Source organism: Pristiophorus japonicus, chromosome 7 (genome assembly GCF_044704955.1).
Source record: "Pristiophorus japonicus isolate sPriJap1 chromosome 7, sPriJap1.hap1, whole genome shotgun sequence".
Lineage (NCBI taxonomy): Eukaryota > Metazoa > Chordata > Chondrichthyes > Pristiophoridae > Pristiophorus > Pristiophorus japonicus.
This window is the reverse complement of record NC_091983.1, coordinates 160,111,547-160,130,111: the sequence shown is the minus strand read 5'-3', so window position 1 is coordinate 160,130,111 and position 18,565 is coordinate 160,111,547. Positions and strand designations below refer to the sequence as shown.

The window sequence follows — 18,565 nt, the reverse complement described above, 5'->3', positions numbered from 1 at the left end:
TTTGCGCCTAAGGTTAGCGCTGCCACCATGCTCTCCAAAACAATTTACCTCGTTTAGCACGGTGGCAATTTTGGGTGGCCGTTAATGACAGTTGGCCAGGACATCGACTGCTTTCCGGGCGAGAAGGAAATTTTACCCCATAGGGGGCCTAATAGTCCTAAGATGCATGTTTACTTCAATGTTGATCTAGCTATAATGAATATGTTAGTAAAAGCCCATTTTTTCTATTTGGATGCACATTGTGATTCAAAAGTCAACCATTCTCAGTGGAGAGGTACAGCAGGTGACCTGAGCCTAAGCCATGTTATTTCATGATCAGCCGGTTAGAGGACCATAAGCAAGATCCAGGGTGACCTTGTGACTGGATAGCTCCCATTAAATAAAGCTGCTCCATCTTTGATCAAAGAATTAACTAGCAATACTTATATATGCTGTTAAAAGCTGGACACCAACTCCATGTAAAAGAAGCCACAGGCAGGGACAATATCATTCCATTTACCTCCTGGACAATAACAAGATATGTGTGCCTGGAATCCCTGGAGAAATTGTGTCAATGGCCTGGTAGAAATAAGACCAGTTAATTTCAGTGTAAGGAAAAATTGCATTTTTCATCCTTCTCTCACTTCAGTTTGGGCCCAGCACATTCTTTAGGCCTCGCTCTCAGCTGAAACTTCCAGCGGGAGCCTTGATGGTGTCTTAGAGACACTTCTGCCCCCTTTGAGGTTCCTCACTGCCTTTTCTGGTGCTTCAGTGCCGTCCCTGCTGCAGCATTGTTGGGATTCTTTCCTTTGCCATGCATTACAAATGACTCCTGATCACGGGAAATGGATCGGGATTGAGGCGGATTCGGAGAGGCAAGTGGAAGTCCCAGCCTGCCAGCACTCCAACTCGAAGAGGAGAATCCCAGCGTGTATATATATATATATATATATATATGACAAATCAAATGTCAGATTGTAGGCACATATGGAACATGGGAGATTATACAATGGAATTTAATTCAGAGAAGTGTGAGGTCACCGATGCCCGATTAATCTGTAGAATGTCCATTGATGCATCCAGGGACATCTACAATGCAGCCTCTCACAGCAGAGGTTCATATACCAGTATTTGCCTTCTAGATGCTCAGATCGTTGCTTAACAGGCCTTGATCTGCAATGTTACTTCCTCTTTGGTCTTCAAAAATGCAGCCTCCAAACTCATAATGCTCACTTTATGTAGACTTGGCCTGCTCCTGATTTGTGACCAGTGGAAACAAAGGAAAGTTGCTTCCAATTATGTCACCTGATCTGCAGAACAATGTATCTTAGTAACATAATGAATTGCAATTGGAAGTTTGGATGCAACACAATTGGGGCAGAGACCCAGCATAACTCCTATGCATCCAGAAATGGGGAGAAATTTCTTAGAGGAAAATCTGTGCTTTAAATTTGGGTAACCCAGTTACCTGGTAGGGCAGGGTTGATTGACAACTTCATGCCCAGCACAAACACATTTTGGGCCATCTCTCTCAGTTCTTCTTGTATCGCAGTACCACAGCTTGTGTAGAGATGGTGTGATCGAGATCCATGGCCATTATGAAGCCCATATGAAAGAATTACACTAGTCCAAATTTAGTATGATCACATGAGTTGGTGAATTACTACATATTTTATTATTTTGGTATCTAATAAGGGAGCAAGAGTTAAAACTTCTGTACAAGTAATGCAAGTTGCTGTATTATCTCTTGCTACTATTTATCTGTTATTCTAATCAACCAGTTCCAGGGCCTATAGGTTAAACCACAGTCTGAGGGAGTGTTTATTGTTTTGTTATGTGAAAGGATAAGAACCTGAATATGATTACCGTGGTTTCTGTTTGACTCTAGGCAACACTACAATACCAGAAATTGTGCAAATAAAGTCAGACTTTGGGGGTAATTTTAACTTTTTGCAATAGTGTGAATGGGGTGATATTGGATTGGCTGCCCGTTATACATCTCTCCCGATTTTGGTTTCCATTGACTTCCATTGATCCGATATCACCCCAGTCACATTGTCGCTGAAAGTTAAAATGATCTATTTTGGTTTGTAGGGAGTGCTTATAGAAGTGGTCCTTGACGCTGAGGATGAAAGAAAGATCGAGTGATAGCCGGAAATGTAAGAAAGATTATAGAAGGAATAAGATTGAATTAAGTTGGAGGCATACCCCAAACGCCCTTGTAACACCCTTTTCCTGATATTCTTTATCCCCTCAAGCATCACAAATGTTGCTTTAAAGTGTGTATAGTATGCTCAATAGTGATTGCTGCATGGGCCTAGTTTCTGCACTAAGCTGATATTCCTGGTTGTCGCATACGTTCCATGAACCAGAGTTGAAGATGCTGGTCACTTACTACCTGGGCTTTGGTGCAGAGGATGTTTTTGCAGTTGACGAAAGCCATGGCATCATGTGTATGGGGTTTGGACCATCACATGGTTGCCATCATTAATGGCTTGAATCTTGCATTATGGAAGAATTGCACATTATAAGCCTCCTCTTTTAATCAGGACCATCTTGTCTTGCTGCTGGCTTTCTATGGGACAAGCGATGTAGATGTTTGCCTCCTTTATGCATCCGTGCACTGAAGAGCGACTAATGTTGCTTATGTCCACTGTAATCATTTGGAAGGAGCAGAAGGCATTAAAGTTCATTCCTGGGACACTGGCAATGCCGTGCTTGTTGTTGACATTGTCTGCAGGTAAGATTTCAGCAGGTGACACAACTCAGCAACTGGGACAAAAGAGAAAATGCCAGCAAACACTCAGCAGGTCAGGCAGCATCTGTGGAGAGAGAGAGTTAATGTTTCAGGTCAATGGTCTTTCATCAGTTCTAAAACAGGCATTAGATCACTTACATATGCAAATGAGAAGCCTAACACCTGCTTTAGGTGCCCTCGTAGAAGTTGAGTTGCGACGAGTGGGGTAGATATCAAACCTGCTCCACTCAGGATTTTTTAGTAACCACGGTGACCGAAACAGCAGCCGCCAAATAAAGGTAAAATCTTCCAGGAGGGAGAGTGGTGAATAAACCCACAACCTTCAAACTCAGTGGCAAGAGTGTTACTGCTGTTCCAAGGCTGACACCTGCATACAAGTAGCATTCCTCATCACATATTATCATACCCTTTTATCCTTCTTTCTGGAATCATTTTGAAAGGCCAAGTGACTTCTTATGGATTACCTTTCATAATTGTATCTTTTTACTTGATTAAAAACCAGTTGAATAGTAAATTAGCAGGATGTATTGGCAAAAAACACTATTAATGCACCAAAAACAGCTGCAATTGCACAAGTTAGAAGACACCCTTAGGTATCTTCTCAACCAATATACATTCCATTGAAAAATAAAAACTCCATGGGAAAAGCAAAACACTGCGGAAGCTGGAACCTGAAATAAAAACAGAAAATACTGGAAATCTCAGCGGGTCAGGCAGCATCTGTGGAGAGAAAAACAGATCGCTGTTTCAGGTCGCTGACCCTTCGGCAGAAATGTCAGAGGCTTTAAACAAATATTTTGTATGTCTTCACAGTAGAAAACACAAAAAAGCGTACCAAAAATAGTGGGGAACCAAGGGGCTAATAAGAGTGAGGAAGTTAAAATAATATCAGTGGAGAAAAAGAACTTGAAGAACTAATGAGACTAAAAGCCGACAAATCCTAAGGTTCTAAAAGAGGTGGCTGCAGAGATAGTGGATACATCGGTTGTGATCTTCCAAAATTCCCTAGATTCTAGAAAGGTCCCAGCGGATTGGAAGGTATCAAATGTTACCCCGCTACTCAAGAAAGGAGGGAGAGAGAAAACGGGGAATTACAGGCCAATTAGCCTGACATCAGTTATCGGGAAAATGCTGGAATCTATTATTAAGGAAGTGGTAACAGGGTACTTAGAAAATCATAATATGATTAGGTAGAATCAACATGGTTTTATGAAAGGTGAATCGTGTTTGACAAAATTCTAAATTCTTAGGGCCCGAATTTGGTGAAGGCTCCCTCCCGCCCAAGTGCCACCCAAAGGATTGCCGATAGCCGCCGAGATCCCTGACGGTTTTTTGGGCGGGGTTTTCATCAGCAAGGTCCCTCGAAGGTCGGTGGGCGGCAAAACAGCGATGTATGCTGCCTATCTGGGCGGGAGCCGGCGGAAGTACTTATTCTCGGCGGCAAATGTGCTTGCTTCCCAAGTGCCGCCGAGGATGGAGTCGAGCCCACGGAGGGTCGAACACCTAAAAATAAACAACATCACAAAAAAACATCTGATGACCTTCAGGGAACCCCATACAGGTAAGTCCCTGTAAAGAAATAAATGTAAAAAACGTCACTAACCTGTTTTCCCCCACCTTCAGACTTACCATTGAAGAAAGAGCAGTCTCCACGCAGTGGTCCACCGCCACCTGCCGCCGACTCCAGCTGACTCCCGCCTGCATGAATATGGCATCTCGGCATGCGGGAGTCTACTTACGCGCATCGGCCGTCCGCTGACATCGGTGGGCGCTTCCCAGCGGTTCTCCCCTCCCGCCCGCTTCAGGCCACGTCAAAAGTGGCACTGGGCAGTTTGGCCAGAGGAATGTCGGTGGCAGTGGGCGGCAGTGGACAGTGAGTGCATCAATTTCGGCCCCTTAGAGTTTTTTGTGAATGTAATGAGCAGGGTAGATAAAGGGGAACCAATGGGTGTAGTATACTTGGATATCCAATTAGGTGCCACATAAAAGGTTGTTAAGCAAGATAAGGGCACATGAGGTTGGGGGTAAGGTATTAGCATAGATAAAGGATTAGTTAACGGACAGCACACGGAGAGGATGGATAAATGGGCCATTTTCAGACAAACTGTAACTAGTGGGGTGCTACAAGGATCAATGCTGGGGCCTCAGCTATTTACAGTCTATATTAATGACTTAGATGACGGGACTGAGTGCAATGTATCCAAGTTTGCTGATGATACAAAAGCTAGCTGGCAAAGTAAGATTTGTGGAGGAGGCAACAGGTTAAGTAAGTGAGCAGTAAGGTGGGGAAATGTGAGGTTATTCACTTTGGTAGGAATAGTAGAAAAACAAAATACTTTTTAAATGGTGTGATACTGTTAAATGGTGGTTAGAGAGATTTGGGTGTCCTTGTACAGGAAAGACAGAGAGTTAGCATATAGTACTCAAACAATTTGGAAGGTAAATGGCATGTTGGCCTTTATTGCTAGAGGTTTGGAGTACAAGAGTAAGGAAGTCTTGCTACAATTGTACAGTGCTCTGATGTAACCACACCTGGAGTACCATGCACAGTTTTGGTGTCCTTATTTAGGGAAGGTTATACTTGCCTTGGAGGCGGTGCAACAAAGGTTCACTAGATTAATCCCTTGGGTAAGAGGGTTGCCCTATGAGGAGAGATTGAGTCGATTGGGCCTATACTTTCTGGAGTTTAGAAGAATGAGAGGTCATCTCATTGAAACATATAAGATTCTGAGGGGGATTAACAGGGTAGATGCTGAGAGATTCTTTCTCCTCGCTGGAGAGTCTATAACTAGGGAGCATAGTCTCAGGATAAGGGATTGTCCTTTTAAGACTGAGATGAGGAGGAATTTCTTCACTCAGAGGGTTGTGCCTCTTTGGAATTCTCTACCCCAAACGGTTATGGATGCTGAGTCTTTGAGTATATTCAAGGCTGAGATAGTTCGATTTTTGGACTCCAGAGGAATTAAGAGATATGAGGATAGGGCGGGAAAGTGGAGTTGAGGTCGAAGATTAGTCATGATCTTATTGAATGGCGGAGCAGACTTGAGGGGCCATATGGCCTACTCCTGCTCATAATTCTTATGTTCTTATGTTCTTATCCATTATTCATAAAGTTTAAAAGGTTAATGGTAACAAACTTGTATTATTAGAAGTTGTTCACTTTAGTTATTTGATTGTGGTAAAAACTCATTACTTACATCAATTAATTATAGAATTTTGTAGTCGGCTATTGTTAACTGAGTTTTGAACATCCAGGGAAACAACTAAAAATGTTATTAAAATATTGTTGTAGGAATAAGGATTTCCTGAATATAATTGCTGTCTGATAACCTTTGTGTATATGTGGTTAAATTGCCAAAAAGCCCCTATTATAGAAAGGCTAAAACAAGTCGCATTGATTTCGACAGAAAATTCAAGTATCAAAGGGTACTGGAAGTCTTGCAGCTCCATTATATAACTTTTAATAATAGCAAGCTCTGGAGTGTTCCTTTATAGAGTTCCTCAGATTGTTATTCAAAACAAAATAACATGAATGATTGCATTTTATTCGATGTCTCATGTTAACCACGAAAAAACTGCTGTTAGAATTTTATGTTCTTTTGTTTCCTGTTCCTCACACGCATGCAGAACAAAAGTCATTTCAGCAGACCAAACATACCTGTCCTGTGCAAATAGGAACTAGAGTTGAGTTTGTTTTCATTTCTTTCTACTACATATGTCTTCTCTGTGATCTCTTCACAATTATTCCTTTGTGTACTGAGAAATGTTCAGCTTTCTTTACAGGTTCTGTAATAAAATGCACAGAACCTGATAGATATTATCCATTTGCTAGTAGATCTGAAGACTTTAGAAAACTCATAGCAGAATACAAACATTGGTGTCACATATACTTTTAAAAAGGACAGGTGAATCTAATCATAGGAACATGGGGCTCAATTTTCCCCAATGCTGTTTTTTGGCATATTGCCAGAGTTATTCCATTTTTTTTTGGCCCCAACTACTCCAAAAAAAAAGTAGCAAGTTTCCCCGTTCTATTTTTTGAAATTGGCGCCACGCAGTCTGTCCTGTAGCTTTGGGGGGTGGAGTCTAATGTCTGCGCTGAAAAAACGATGCCCCCCTTTCTGCGCATGCACGGAATAAAAAGGACATTTTTGACGTAATTGCTATGGGCGTGCATGCCCAGTACAGCTCCCAGTCTGTATTCGGTCATTTTTAAAGCATCAGTTGTGTGTGAGAACTTTAATTGTCATTGGAAAAATCGGAGCTGCAATACAATATGCAACGTGACTCAAGGACCAAGAATTTCTTACAGGATGAAGTGGGGGCACTGGTTACTGTAATTGAGACCAGGTGGCACGAGCTGGATACCAGCAGAGGTCACATAAAAGTTTCATCAAAAGAAATAAAGAAACGCTGGAACCAACTTGCAGAAGATTACTGAAGATCCCGAGGTCTGGAGGCCAGTGCAACAAGAAGTGGCAGCCGTTAGTGTAAGTAATATTTTCGTTTATTCAATGGAATTGCAATTGTAAATGTGACCATCTGTATATGTCCCACCCAGCAGAAAGACACCCTCTCTAAAAAGTGATATTTTCATCTTTGCAGAGGAAGGTGGCACACAACAAACGAGAAAGAACTCGAACAGGAGGAGGCCCAAGCAAATCTGCACCCATTGACACCCTTGGAAGACAAGGTCACTGCTTTGATGGGTCCTGCCTGGAGAAAAGTAACTAGCACGGTACAAGCTGGGCCCACACTCGAGGGAGAGGGTAAGTCCTGCAAATTCCACAGTCTGGCTTTACTAAATGTTAAGTACTGCGTGGGCTAGCCAGGCTTCGGTTCATGGGGATGTCTCCATCAGCTACGCTTCGGTTGATGCAATGTGCTATCATTCATCGTGGTCCTTCAAATGAGCCTGCTGCCTGCACTGTGTGAGCCTACTCATGCCACTCACCCAGCCCTCTCCTCTGCTGCTAACCATTTGTCTGTTCTGTTATATTTTGTAGAACTTGAGGCCAAACCTGATGATGCAGAAGAAGATTCAGATGCGAACGAGCCTGAAGAGGAGAACATCTTCCAATCCCACCTTCCAGACCAGAGCATGGGGGTGAAGGGGAGGGGGAATGGGAGGTGATGGATGAAGCCCACACTGTTGTACTCACTCTGAAGGAGGTTCAGGTGCCGCCCATTGAGGTGCCAGCCCCCTTTCTTCAGTGGTACGAGTGTTGCTGGGACATTCCATGGTTTCCCACAGTCCGAGGCTGGGGATTCCAGTAGGGTGCAGTGAGGCACACCCAAGGCCCCACCGTCCGAGGTTGCGGGTTCCAGTGGGATGCAGCAAGGCACACCCAGGGTGAGGAGGGGAAGGAGAGCTTGACAGCGCTCTCCTGAGGTGCAGGACCTAATAGATATGTTTCAGATGATGACAATGTGTGCGGAGGGCATTGAACTTACGCGATCACTCCTGGACACCATCAGTGGGGTGGGTGATGAGGTATGGGGACTATCGGGAGAAGTAACAATCTTTCACAAGAAATGCGAACACTGTCAGTGACCATGAGGGAGGGAATGTTGCAGGTAGTTGACACACTGTTGCTCAACATGAGGGAGGGCATGTCACAGATAGCTGAGACACTGTCGGCGAACATGAGGGAGGGAATGTTGGAGTTAGCTGCTGCAATAAGGGAACATGCCCAGACCCCCGCACCCATTGACAGAATCGACTGCCACTCCCACTCCAATCCCTAGATCAGCTTCCTCCTTCCACATTACCGGCTGCCCCCGCCCCCGCCCCTGCCCCCCCGCCCCCCCGCCCCCTTCCATCAAGAAGTGCGCATTACCTGAGATGTTTGAAAGAATAAGCTTGGTACCAACCCGAGAAATGCTGTGCCACCGCCCGCGGGCAGGGATGGAGTCAACAAGACCAAGCGCAGCAGGCAGTCTTAGAATATGATGGAGGAGAGATGGGTGCAGCCTTTCTTTGCTGCTGCTGTTGTTGTTGATATTATTATTACTGTTGTAACTGTTCTGAAATTAAAAGGTTTTTGTAAGTTATGTAAATTTACAAGTTTAAAAGTTTGTATGTAATCCTAAAGTTTTTAAGTGATCTTAGAGTTTGTTCGTGATCTTGAAGTTTGTAAGCGATCTTAGCGTTTGTAAGTCATGTTAAAGTTTGTAAACTGAAAAATTTAAAGCTTGATACAAAAATATTTTTATTAAAGTTAAGTTAAGTACAAACAAATGTTTGCTAAACTTTTGAATAAAATATATTTTAAATTATAACTGAATCATTTCCATTATTTGTTCCATTATTAACACAACTTTTTGAAGTAAAGAAGAATCATTTCCATTATTTGTTCCATTAACACATCACAACATTACGGAACAGGTCCAAGCAGTAAACATGGTCCATTTGGAATAGTTGCCGCTGAGCCTTCAGGCAGCAAAGCGTTCACGGATGAGCTGCTGGCGTAAAGCTCGAGCAATCATTAAAGGCATGACAGCCTGCCTTCCTCCGCCGTCGTGCTCCGAGTTCAGGTAGATGCTTGGCTTCCTCGTCTTTTTTTTTTTGTTTTTGTTCATTCTTGTCAGATCAACTCCAGCGCCAAAGATCACTTTGCGCTATTTACACTTGATCTTAGCCAAAAGGCCGAGAGGGGAAGCTGCACCGTTCCTGGAAACACTGCAATACCAGGTCGGTGCGTGGAGTGGACGGAGCAAACCCCTGTTCCATCTCCCTGTTCCAAAAAACAATTTAATATTTGGTCCTCATAGGGGATATTAAACTGATAAGAACAGATACTACACTTGATCTTAGCCAAAAGGCCGAGAAGCATGGCTTCCTCGTCGTTATCCTCCTCCTCGTCATCTGCATCTTTTCCCTTATTATCAGCCACTCCCACCTCAGGTGCGTCTTCTACTACCAGCTGCTGCTGCCTCATGATGGCTAAGTTGTGCAGCATGCAGCACGCATCAGTGACCTTCCCAACAATCTCCGGGGAGTATTGCACGTAGCCTCCGGAATGGTCCAGGCAAAGGAAACGCTGTTTTAAGATGCCAATGATCCTCCCTATTAAGCTTCGCGTCGCAATGTGCAACATGTTGTATTCCCAGTCGGCTTCCGTCCGGGTTATGCGTAGAGGCGTCATGAGCCAGTTGGTGAGGTCGTACCCTTTGTCCCCCAGCAGCCAACTCTGCCCTTCTGGCTCATGCTGAACATGGCAAATATAGCACTCTCGCGTAGGATTAACGCATCATGGGTGCTCCCAGGGTATCTTGCAACAACTGACATGATGCGATGCATGTCATCACACACAAGTTGTACATTAACGGAGTGGAGGCCTTTACTGTTCCTGTATATCTCGGAATCCTCCAAAGGTGCTCGCAAGGCGATGTGGGTACAATCAATGCAGCCCTATACCTTTGGGAAGCCAGCAATCCTGGAGAAGCCCACAGCCCTTTCACATATTGCCTGGGCAGTCATGGGGAACTTTATGTAGTCATTCCTTTGGGCATGTAGTGCAGCAGTCACCTGCCGAATGCAGATATGTGTCGCATGTTGAGAAATAGCGCACAAATCCCCAGTTGTGGCCTGGAACCATCCCGATGCGTAGCATGAAAGTGCAGTTGTAACCTTCACTTCAACTGACAAAGCAGTCCTCATGACGCTTCTAGGTTGCAGGTCTGCTTTTACTAACTCACAGATCTCAGTTACAACTTCTTTTTGGAAACGCAGCCTTCTGACACAGTCTACATCACTCAGGTGCAGGTACGAACGCCCGTCTCGATATACCCAACGTGAGTAATGTGTATGGAGAAAGAGTCAGACTGAACACTGTGCTCAAAGTAAAGTGTGACCGTAGTCTTTTATTGCAGGTCTCCAGAGTGCCTCTCAAACCTGTGAAGCCTCCTTAAATACCTGTGCTTCCAAGGGATTATGGGATCCCTTGGGACTCCAGGGGATGAGCCCTCTGGTGGTTGTACAGAGCAAATACAAGTCCACATATATAACAACACTCCACCCCAAAGTCAATAGTGTAACTATTTACAATGTTAGTCGATCTGGGGCTCTTCTTGCCCTGGTTGAACATCACGGTGTGAAAGCTGGTGTTGTTGAATCATTTGTTGGGCCCTTGCTGGGCTGCTGTGCAGCTGGCCTTGCTGGGCTGCCAGGTATGTTGGACCCTGCTGGGCTGCTGTGGATGATGGGTTCTGCTTCGTGGTCAACCGTGGTGCCGGTTGCGACTGGTGTGTATGTGGGAGGATCAAAAAAGGTGGGGTCCAAGGTGAGTTGCTCAGGATAGTCCATGAATCTGAGTTTGATTTGGTCCAAGTGTTTCCAGTGAATGAGTCCATTTGAAATTTTGATCCAAAACACTCTGCTCCCCTCTTTGGCCACGACAGTGCCGGGAAGCCACTTGGGACCTTGTCCATAATTTAATACAAATACAGGATCATTGATTTCAATCTCACGTGACACATTTGCTTTATCATGGTATGCATTTTGTTGAAGCCACCTGCTCTCTATCTGTTCATGTAGATCAGGGTGAACTATCGAGAGCCTTGTCTTAAGTGCTCTTTTCATGAGTAGTTCAGCAGGTGGGATCCCAGTGAGCGAATGGGGTCTCATGCGATAGCTAAGCAGGACTCGGGATAGGCGAGTCTGCAGTGAGCCTTCAGTTACGCTCTTCAAGCCTTGCTTGATGGTTTGCACTGCTCTCTCTGCCTGACCATTGGACGTTGGTTTAAACAGGGCAGATGTGACATGTTTGATCCCGTTATGGGTCATGAATTCTTTGAACTCAGCACTGGTAAAACATGGCCCGTTGTCGCTCACCAGGACAGCGGGTAAGCCGTGAGTGGCAAACATGGCCCGCAGGCTTTCAGTAGTGGCAGCAGACGTGCTAGCCGACATCATCTCACATTCAATCCACTTGGAGGACGCGTCTACAACCACAAGGAACATTTTACCCAAGAACGGGCCTGCATAGACGACATGTACCCTAGACCATGGTTTTGAGGGCCAAGACCATAAATTTAGTGGCGCCTCCTTGGGTACATTGCTTAACTGCGAGCATGTATTACATCTGTGAACGCAGGACTCTTAAGTCCGCATCGATACCGGGCCACCACCCGTGGGATCTGGCTATCGCTTTCATCATTACAATGCCTGGGTGGGTACTGTGGAGGTCATTGATGAAGGTGTCTCTGCCCTTTTTGGGGGCCACTACTCGATTGCCCCACAGAAGTCATTCTGCCTCTATAGACATTTCATCTTTGCGCCGCTGGAATGGCTTTATCTGAACCTGCATTTCCACTGGGACACTGGACCAGCTCCCGTGAAGCACACAGCTTTTGACTAGAGATAATAAGGGGTCCTGGCTTGTCCAGGTTTTGATCTGCCGCGCAGTGACGGGTGATTGCTCACTCTCAAATGCTTCCATAACCATGGCTCCATGGCTAGATCTGCAGACTGCACCATTTCCACTGTGGTGGGCAATGGCAACTTACTGAGAGCATCGGTGCAGTTTTCTGTTACTGGCCTGTGGCGGATGGCGTAGTTGTATGCGGACAATGTGAGCTCCCATCTCTGGATGCGGGCCGATGTGTTGGTATTTATCCCTTTACTCTCGGAAAACAGGGATGTAAGTGGTTTATGGTCAATTTCCAATTTGAATTTTAGCCCAAACAGGTATTGATGCATTTTTTTTACCCCACAGACACACGCTAACGCTTCTTTTTCAATCATGCTGTAGGCTCTCTCAGTCTTAGACAGACTCCTGGATGCATAAGCAACCGGTTGCAGTTTCCCGAAATCATTAGCTTGTTGCAATACACACCCAACGCCATATGACGACGCATCACATGCTGGTAGCAAATGCTTACATGGATCATACAGCACAAGCAATTTGTTTGAGCATAACAATTTTCTTGCTTTTACGAAGGCATTTTCTTGGCTTTTGCTCCAAACCCATTCGCCTTTTCGTAGTAAGACATGTAGTGGTTCTAGCAATGTGCTGAGACCCGGTAAGAAGTTACTAAAGTAGTTCAAGAGTCCCAGAAACGACCGCAGCTCCATCACATTCTGTGGCCTCGGTGCATTCTCGTTTGCCTCCGTCTTCGAGTTGGTGGGCCTGATGCCGTCCGCCGCAATCCTCCTTCCCAAGAACTCCACTTCGAGCGTTTTAACATGAGCCCCACGCGGTTGAGTCGACTAAGAACCTCCTCCAGGTTCTGCAGGTGCTCGACTGTGTTCCGACCTGTGACCAAGATGTCGTCCTTGAAGACCACGGTGTGCGGAACTGACTTCAGTAAACTTTCCATGTTTCTCTGGAATATCACCGCCACTGATCGGATTCCAAACGGGCATCAGTAATAAACAAAAAGACCTTTGTGCGTGTTGATGCAGGTGAGGGCCTTCGATGATTCCTCCAGTTCCTGCGGCATGTAGGCTGAAGTCAGATCCAGCTTCGTGAACGTCTTTCCTCCCGCCAGCGTTGCAAAGAGGTCGTCGGCCTTTGGTAGTGGGTATTGGTCCTGCAGGGCAAAACGATTGATAGTTATTTTGTAATCGCCACAGATTCTGACGGTGCCGTCTCCCTTTTGTACTGGGACAATAGGACTGGCCCACTCGCTGAACTGGATCGGTGAAATTATGCCCTCTCTTTGCAGCCGGTCTAGCTTGATCTCTACCCTTTCTCTCATCATGTACAGTACTGCTCTCACCTTGTGATGGATGGGTTGCGCCCCCGGAATTAGTTGGATCTGCATTTTTGCTACTTGAAATTTCCCGATGCCTGGTTCGAACAGCGAAGGAAATTTCTTTAAGACCTGGGCACACGAAGTGTCGTCAGTGGGCAATAGCGCTCGGACGTCGTCCCAGTTCCAGCGTATCTTTCCCAGCCAGCTCCTGCCGAGCAGCGTGGGACCATCGCCCGGTACCACCCAGAGTGGTAGCTTGTGCACCGCTCCATCGTAGGAGAACTTTACGGTAGCATTGCCGATTACAGGAATCAGTTCTTTTGCGTAAGCTGTTAGTTTCGTGTGAACCTGAGTTAAGACTTGCCTTGAGGCCTTGTTGCACCACAACCTTTTTGCCCATGATGGACTGGCTCGCGCCCATGTCCAGCTGCATTAACACTGGGAGTCCATTTTGTTCAACATTCAGCATTATCGGGGTACAATTCGTGGTGAATGTGTGCATCCCATGTACCTCTGCCTCCTCGATCCGAGGCTCTGGTTCGACGTGATCCTCCGTGGATCTGTCCTCCTCTGCAACATGATGGTTTGCAGGTTTAACAGGCTTTTCAGCTCGCCTGTACACTCGTTGGAGGTGTCCCATTGTTCCACAGCCCTTGCAAACGTACTCTTTGAATTGACATGACTGGAAACGATGATCACCCCCGCAGCGCCAACAAGGTGTTAATGGCCTTGCATTCATCACCCTTGATGGTAGACTCTGAGTCATCTGCGGACGTGCAGCTGCAGGCATGTGTGACCTGCCCTGTGCGTTAGAATTCGAAAACAACATCACTTTGTTCACAATACTTGTAGCAGCACTTGTGTGCTGAGGGATTTGCTTCATATTGTCACTGGCGGCAATGAACTCCTGGGCTATCGCTATGGCCTTACTCAAGGTTGGAGTCTCTACAGTCAAAGGTTGTGAAGTATGGTTTCATGGCCAGTGCCAAGTACGAAAAAGTCTCTGAGCATGTGCTCCAAATGTCCTTCAAATTCGCAATGTCCTGCAAGGCGTCTTAGCTCAGCGACATAATTCACCACTTCCTGGCCTTCAGACCTTTTGTAGGTGTAGAACCGGTACCTTGCCAGCAGAACGCTTTCCTTCGGGTTCAAATGCTCTTGGACCAGTGTGCACAAATCGTCGTACGATTTCTCTGTGGGTTTCGCTGGAGTGAGCAGATTCTTCATGAGGCTGTACATTGGTGCCCCACAGACGGTGAGGAGGATCACCCTTCGTTTCGCAGCGCTCTCTTCACCATCTAGTTTGTTGGCCATGAAGTATTGGTCGAGTCGCTCCACAAAAGTTTCCCAATCATCTCTCTCTGAGAATTTCTCCAGGATGCCCACTGTTCTCTGCATCTTTGGGTTTGCTATCTGTATCTCGTCGCCAGCTGTTGTGTATGGAGAAAGAGTCAGACTGAACACTGTGAGCTCAAAGTAAAGTGTGACTGTAGTCTTTTATTGCAGGTCTCCAGAATGCCTCTCCAACCTGTGAAGCCTCCTTAAATACCTGTGCGCCCAAGGGATTATGGGATCCCTCGGGACTCCAGGTGATGAGCCCTGTGCTGGCTGCACAGAGTAAATACAAGTCCACATATATAACAGGTAAGACCTACTGCCCATCACACTATGTGCTCTGAGTTTCCTCATGCGATGATGAATCAATTGTCTCTTCCGCAACACCATCATGCAGAAGGCTTGCACTAGGCATGTCATTGTCAGTATTGCCTCTATGGTTAAATTGTACCTTTACAATTAGCTCAAAATGGCAGGCAGGACAAGCTTCTTTGTTGTCTCTCTCCCCAAGGTCGATGCCCTCGGCTTGCTTAGATCTGGAAATGTGCCCCCCCCTCCCCCGCCCCCACCACCACACCCCATGCTTCATTTGCTGCTGCTTCCTACATAGTGGCATTGTGTAAGGCTTCTCATACCTTCAGTTCGGTTTCCAACCCCAGGCCCCACCCCTCCGGGCTTCATTTGATGCTGCTTGCTGAATAGTGTAAGGCTTCTCATGCCTTCAATTCATTTTCCACCACCCGCAGCTCCCCTGGCTTCTTTTGATGCATAGTGGCATGGTGTAAGGGTTCTCATCCTTTGAGTTCAGCTTCCACACACCCCCATCCCACACGGTTTTTTTTTCAAGCTGAGCCCAAAGCCCCTGTGTCCAAGTAAGGTATCGATTCTGCAAGCTGACGCTCCGATCCTCGAGCCCGGTTTGGAGACATTCGGTGGCGACATGACACTTTCAAAAAAATCCAAACGTAAAGAATTGCATGAAACTTCGATTTTCTGCGTTTTTATTTGAAAAGATTTAAGCTTGATGATGCATATTTATGCATTCTTGACTCCCTCCAAAACTTTGCCTGAAAATAATGGCATTTTTCTGTGCTGATTTTTTGATGTGCCCAGAAGGTTTTTGGGGAGTGGTCACATTCGCCGTCCTAGGAGAATTGTAAGTTGGCCAAACTTGCCTAATTGTGAAAAACTGGCGCAGACATCAGGTTATGCCCCCTATGATGCCAAAAAAAAACGAACCTAAAATAATCGTAACTAACTGAGTTACGCTGCCTTCCAGCCTATCGCAGACGTTCCCTTTTGTTCTTTCTTCCCCTCCGCCTTTCAGTGCTTCTTAAGAATGTGTTCTTTTCGAACACTAGCCAGATAAAAAGGCCAACATTCCATTAACCTTTTTGATTATTTTCTGTACATTTCCATGACATTTTAATAATCTATGCAAATGGATCCTCAAGTCTTGTTGAAGCTCCACTGTTTCTAGCTTTTCACCATTTAGAAAGTACTCTGATCTATCTGGAGTGGATGACCTCACACTTTCCTATATTTATTCCATTTGCCACAGTTTTGCCCATTCACTTAATCTATTAATATCGCTTTGTAATGTTATGCTTCCATCTACACTGCTTACAATTCTTCCTAACTTTGGCAACTTTGGCTATGTGGCTGTCTATCTCATCATCTAAGTCATTAATATATGCGGTGAATAGTGGAGGCTCCAACACAGATCCCTGTGGGATGCCACTGGTCACATCCTGCCAATTAGAGTACCTGCCCATTATCCCTACTCTTTGGCTCCTGCTGCTCCACCAATTTCCTAACCAGGTCGATATTTGCCTTCAATTCCATGAGCTTCAACAGAGCTAACAGTCTATTATGAGGGACATTATCGAATGTTTTCTGGAAGTCTATATAAATAACATCCTTTTCTTCGACAGCACCTCCCAAACCCGCAATCTCTACCACCTAGAAGGCCAAAGGCAGCAGGCATCTGGGAACACCATCACCTGCAAGTTTCCTTCCAAGTCACACACCCCCCATCCTGACTTGGAAATATATCATCATTCCTTCATTATCGCTGGGTCAAAATCCTAACAGCACTATGGGAGTACCTTCACCGCACGGACTGTAGCGGTTCAAGAAGATGGTTCACCACTACCTTCTCAAGGGCAATTAGTGATGGACAATAAATGCTGGCCTTGCCAGTGAAACCCACATCCCAGGAACGAATTAAAAAAAACATCCATAGACATTCTCCTGTCCACTACTTTAGACACCTCTTCAAAGAATTTAATCAGGTTTGTCAGGCATGACCTACCCTTTACAAATCCATGCTTACTCTCTCTGATCAGCTGAAAATGTTCAAGGTGTTCCATCACTTTATCCTTAATTATAGCCTCAATTAATTTCCCGACAACAGATGTTAGCGTAGCTGGTCTCCTGGTTTCCCTCTCTCAACTTTCTTAAATAGCGGAGTGATATGTGCAATTTTCCAGTCTAAAGGAACAATTCCTGAATCGAGAGAACTTTGGAAGATTATAGTTAGGGCATCTGCAATGTTCCTTTAAAACCCTGGGATCCGATCCTGGGGATTTGTCACTCTTTAGTGCCATTATTTTCCTCATTAGTGTTATTTTGTTGACGTTAATTTTAGTGAGTCCCTGTCCCTGATTTATTATTCATTTCTTTGGGATCTATTACATCCACCTAAACAGAGAAGCAAACTGACAGGGCCTCAGTTTAATATCTCATCTGAATGACAGCATTTGATGTACCAATCCTTCAGCAATGCTCTCTACTTGTGCATGAAACACAAAAGATTAGTATGCAGGTACAGCAAGTGATCAGGAAAGCCAATGGTATCTTGGCCTTTATTGCAAAGGGGATGGAGTATAAAAGCAAGGAAGTTTTGCTGCAGTTATACAGGGTATTGGTGAGGCCACACCTGGAATACTGCGTGCAGTTTTGGTTTCCATATTTACGAAAGGATATACTTGCTTTGGAGGCAGTTCAGAGAAAGTTCACTAGGTTGATTCCAGAGATGAGGGGGTTGACTTATGAGAAAAGGTTGAGTAGGTTGGGCCTCTACTCATTGGAATTCAGAAGAATGCAAGGTGATCTTATCGAAACGTATGCGATTATGATGGGGCTTGACAAGGTGGATGCAAAGAGGATGTTTCCACTGATAGGAACTAGAGGGCATAATCTTAGAATAAGGGGCCGCCCATTTAAAAATGAGATGAGGAGAAATTTCTTCTCTTAGAGGGTTGTGTATCTGTGGAATTCGCTGCCTCAGAGAGCTGTGGAAGCTGGGACATTGAATAAATTTGACAGAAATAGACAGTTTCTTAAACGATAAGGGAATAAAAGGTTATGGAGAGCGGGCAGGGAAGTGGACCTGAGTCCATGATTGGATCAGCTATGATTGTATTAAATGGCGGAGCAGGCTCGAGGGGCTGTATGGCCTTCTCCTGCTCCTATTTCTTTTGTTCTTATGAAGCGCCAGTCTAGATTACGTGCTCATATTCTGGGATGCCATAATATGGGGGACTCAGAGGCAGAAGTATTAGCACTGGAATTAGCTATCATAATCTTGATATTAACAGATCCTCAGAAACCAAATGACATGAACATCAACTCAGAAGCACTTAATGCAATATCTTGTACCAGCATCTATTTAATCATGGGTGAATGACAGGTCTGTCGTCAAATGTTCTTGGACGGATTAGGTTTAATTCTGGCTAGAGATTTGAACACCGTAGATAAACTATGGCTTGCATCATCCACATACAACAT

At 45.2% G+C, this 18,565-nt stretch overlaps 1 protein-coding gene and 1 pseudogene across 1 annotated transcript in view; both read right to left on the bottom strand.

The window, feature by feature from the left end:
- LOC139266649 (interleukin-20 receptor subunit alpha-like) overlaps positions 1-9,678 on the bottom strand; it is a 90,970-nt gene extending 81,292 nt beyond the window's left edge. Inside the window, exon 1 of the mRNA XM_070884236.1 lies at positions 9,543-9,678. Within this exon, the coding sequence (XP_070740337.1) occupies positions 9,543-9,678 (136 nt within the window). The remainder of the gene's footprint in view (positions 1-9,542) is intronic.
- Positions 9,395-9,574, bottom strand: LOC139267675 (U2 spliceosomal RNA; annotated as a pseudogene).
- Positions 9,679-18,565: the final 8,887 nt, after the last annotated feature.